The sequence below is a fragment of the Notothenia coriiceps genome, unplaced genomic scaffold (assembly GCF_000735185.1).
Source record: "Notothenia coriiceps isolate Sejong01 unplaced genomic scaffold, NC01 NC01_scaffold00002826, whole genome shotgun sequence".
Classification (NCBI taxonomy): domain Eukaryota; kingdom Metazoa; phylum Chordata; class Actinopteri; order Perciformes; family Nototheniidae; genus Notothenia; species Notothenia coriiceps.
The window spans coordinates 20,006-23,961 of NW_011335527.1; the positions used below are offsets into that span (position 1 = coordinate 20,006).

Below are 3,956 nucleotides of genomic sequence, written 5' to 3' on the forward strand. Positions count from 1 at the left end.
CCGCGGGCCGCATTTGGCCCCCGGGCCGTAGTTTGGACACACCTGGTGTAGAGGCTGAGTCTGCTTCATGAAAGGCAGATTTTCCTATCAATAAATCATTTCTGATCCTAAATATCTTGCTTTCTTCTTTTCTAAGGTCACATTGATCTGTTGTCTTGGATGATACACTTCAGTAAAAAACATCTCATTGATATTTCTGATCTCTTGTGTTTATTTGCATTGCATTTGACACTCAGATTAGGTGCAGATTACCGAAAGGGTTGTCCAAAATATATCAGAATATGTCACCAAATGATGGATTAACATGTTATCCGTGAGTGATAAGAACAACAAATCCCTGACTGTTTGCATCCATTAATTATCTTGATAAAGCACTACATGTTGAAAAATTGAGCACCTTCACCTGAGGCTGATGAATCTCTACCTGCAGCTAATTTGTTGTGTTATGACAGATGACCTGAGCGCAGTAAACTCTCCCAACAATTTGAATGACAGACAACTTTAAGGAATGCAACCGGAGCCCAAAGACAGCCAGAGAGCATCTTATCTTATCCCCTCCATGACGGGTCAGCATCGAGTATCATATCAGGTGACGCAGTTTGAAGGTGAAGTAATGGACGAGGCTTCAGGCCTTCAGCAGTCCTCAGCTGACCTTTTCCAAAACGTGTCAGAGTGTCTGTCAACAAGATCACTTCTTCAGATCCAAACTGAGGAATTCAGGGCCGTGAAGAGTGCAGAGGCCACGGAGAAATTAGGTAAACTGTGTGAAGAGTCTTCAAGTCCCCACCGCTAAGCTAAAGGAGGCTAATGTTGGGCTATAAAGGAACTACAGCACGGTCACATGACTTCACGTCACCACCGCTAAGCTAAAGGTGGCTAATGTTGGGCTATAGGAACTACAGCACGGTCAAATAACTTCAAGTCACCACCGCTAAGCTAAAGGAGGCTAATGTTGGGCTATAAAGGAACTACAGCACGGTCACATGACTTCACGTCACCACCGCTAAGCTAAAGGTGGCTAATGTTGGTCTATAAAGGAACTACAGCACGGTCACATGACTTCACGTCACCACCGCTAAGCTAAAGGAGGCTAATGTTGGGCTATAAAGGAACTACAGCACGGTCACATGACTTCACGTCACCACCGCTAAGCTAAAGGATCATGTGACCGTGCTGTAGTTCCTTTATAGCCCAACATTAGCCTCCTTTAGCTTAGCGGTGGTGACGTGAANCAAACAGTTACGTCATGACGCAAACGATGACGCAATGACGCAGCACCAGTCGGACTCTGGGCGGTGTGAAAAGAGCCGGAGCTAAACCGAAGAACCGGTTCTGAACCTGAAAAGCTCTAGCACGGAGCTTGAACCGGAGTTGCGTTGGTGTGAATGAGGTATAAGTTACATGGACTCCAGCCCCTGAGTTTACTTGTCGAGGCAAATTACGACCTCTATAGTATAAAGAAAAAAATCGAGTCACTAGAGCATATTGCAAATTATAAAACAAACATACCCTGTTTAGTGAGGACTGATTTTGACAGACATCAACAACAGATAAGACTTAGAAAATCTACAGTAGATCCCTTCGAGAGAAAGTTTAAACAAAGTGAATGACAAAATACTTATCATTTTGTTTTAGAGATTGTAAAACTTGACAATGATGTATTATTCGTTTGAGGAACTTTACATTCAAAAGCACCACAACATTTGAAAGCCTTAATCTTTCAAATAAACATCTTTCAGGCTTGGTGATGCTCATAAATATCAGGAAGGTGAGATGTTCTTCATCTGGAATATTCAGATAGAGTCAAATACTCAGATGAGTCATAAAAAACACATAGATAAACACGTATACAGTATCATTTGGAATATTTTAATTATGTTGTTGTGCCTGAATTGAATGGCATTCATTAAGTCAAATCCCAGCTGCATGTCACCCCAAAAACAGTAAAAAGTATATGACTGGGTTAACAAGTAACACCTAAAACATGAAATTCTGATCATAAATCAGAGGAGGAGAGGATCAAAGTGAGGAGAGCAATTTGTTAAAGCTTCAAGGTTAAGATGTCCAGAGTGTAACAAGAGATGAACTCTGTCTCCCCCGCAATAACATCAGTATTATTGACGGTTCAGAACAGTTTGTTGATTTCTTTGTGTCCCAGTGGGTCGCAGGCAGAACCCGGAGGTGAGGAGCAGCGGGCCGGGGAAGGAGCGATGCTGCTACTTCTTCTGGCAGGGCCAAAACTCCACCGTCAGCGAGAAAGGGACGTCGGCGCTGATGACGGTGGAGCTGGACGAGGAGAGAGGAGCGCAGGTACAAGAGATGAGGCTTATAATATAACAGAAAGTAAAAAGTAGACGATTCAATATTCCAGCGATGTAATGGTAATCTTTGGATGTTCGGTGTCCCTGATAAGAAACTAACTAGGGCTGCACAATTAATTGAAATTGTATCGCGATCGCAATGTGGACCACAAAAAGAAAATGGTATTAGTCTATTTATTGAACACGTGTCATTTTTTTTTTTTTTTAGAATAATAATTTATTAAGACATTAATTATTCCTAATGAAAAAGCCTGGTACAGATCTTCTAAAAAAATCATTATTTGAATCTATTCATCAATGATAATGATAATTTATGATGTAAAAATGCTCATTCCCATCAATATCAAGAATCAAATCGCAAATCAGTCAAATGTAATGCAATAAATATTATTTTAATGAATGATATTGAGATGTTACATCATTCAATTATCCAGATACCTTTATGGAGTCATTAATGGGAGTTTCTGATTTTGACGTTATTTCAGTGAAACAATGCCGTTTTCAACATTTGACAGATTTATGCTTAATTCTCTCAAAAAGTTACTGAAAGATACACTTTTGTGGATAAAAGCTGAACACTAGATAATGAAGTACTTTATTTTAGTAGATTTCGTTAAGAATCTGACTCTTAAAGTAGTGTTTTGCATTATTTTCATCACTTGTTTCCCCCGGGTCTGTGTTCCAGGTCCAGGTGCAGCAGGGGAAAGAGCCTCCATGTTTCCTTCAGTGCTTCAACGGAGGGATGATCGTCCACGCTGGCAAGAGGGAGGAGGATGAGGAGAACAATCAGAGTAAACTTTTGAAATATTTTTATTCTACTTATGTACAGCTTTAAAAGTAAAGGAAATAAAGTCAGGTATCTTTTTTAATATACTTACAAAAAATGGGTTATGGTTTTGTTTGTTCTACGTATGTCATGATTGTTTTATCATGTTTTTTCAGATGAAAGTATCTCTATGCATGGTCCTTGTTCAATAATGATGATGATTTTTGACGAATGATTTAAAGGGCTGTAAGAACATGTTTATGTTTAAGAACATGTATAAAGAAAGCGTATTTAGACAGTATGAAGTTGACTTTTGATTGTGTTCTGGTTTTATGTGTCAGTATTTGTAAGCAACTGTGACTGAAAGAATATTGCTTTAATTTGACTTTTTTATGGTTATTTCATTTTCGACTCCCTGCTCCTTTCCACCATGCGCTATAAAAAACAAAACAAAAAAACACCCAGTATAAGTGTACATGTTCTGTTTTAAAATAACTGCCATGTGTGGAGTAAATAAAATAAAGCTATATATATACAGTATAAATAAGCGATGTATGGTCTGTGTGCAGGCGATTGGCGTCTGTACTGCGTGCGGGGCGAGGTGCCGGTGGAGGGCCACCTGCTGGAGGTGGCGAGTCACTGCAGCTCCCTGCGCTCCAGAGCCTCCATGATCCTGCTCAACATCAACAAGGCCATCATCTACCTGTGGCACGGCTGCAAGACGCAGCTGCACACCCGCAGCGTGGGGAGCACGGCCGCTCACAAGATCAAAGAACAGTGAGTTGTTCAGTTTATTTATTTGTATTTAATTGTACATTTATTTAACCAGGATAGGTCTCATTGAGATAAAAAAATCAAGCGAGTCCTGG

General features: G+C 40.2%; 2 protein-coding genes across 2 annotated transcripts in view; both read left to right on the forward strand.

Moving 5' to 3' along the window:
• Positions 1 to 793, forward strand: part of LOC104940910 (acyl-coenzyme A thioesterase 3-like) — a 3,644-nt gene extending 2,851 nt beyond the window's left edge. The window contains exon 4 of the mRNA XM_010765924.1: positions 572 to 793. Coding sequence (XP_010764226.1) covers positions 572 to 793 — 222 coding nt within the window. The remainder of the gene's footprint in view (positions 1 to 571) is intronic.
• A 1,343-nt stretch (positions 794 to 2,136) lies between these two features.
• LOC104940913 (supervillin-like) lies at positions 2,137 to 3,868 on the forward strand. The gene is made up of 3 exons (XM_010765925.1): positions 2,137 to 2,310; positions 3,007 to 3,112; positions 3,657 to 3,868. Exons 1-3 carry the CDS (start codon positions 2,275 to 2,277, stop codon positions 3,866 to 3,868), a joined length of 354 nt encoding a protein of 117 aa, XP_010764227.1. The 5' UTR covers positions 2,137 to 2,274.
• The last annotated feature ends 88 nt before the right edge of the window (positions 3,869 to 3,956 follow it).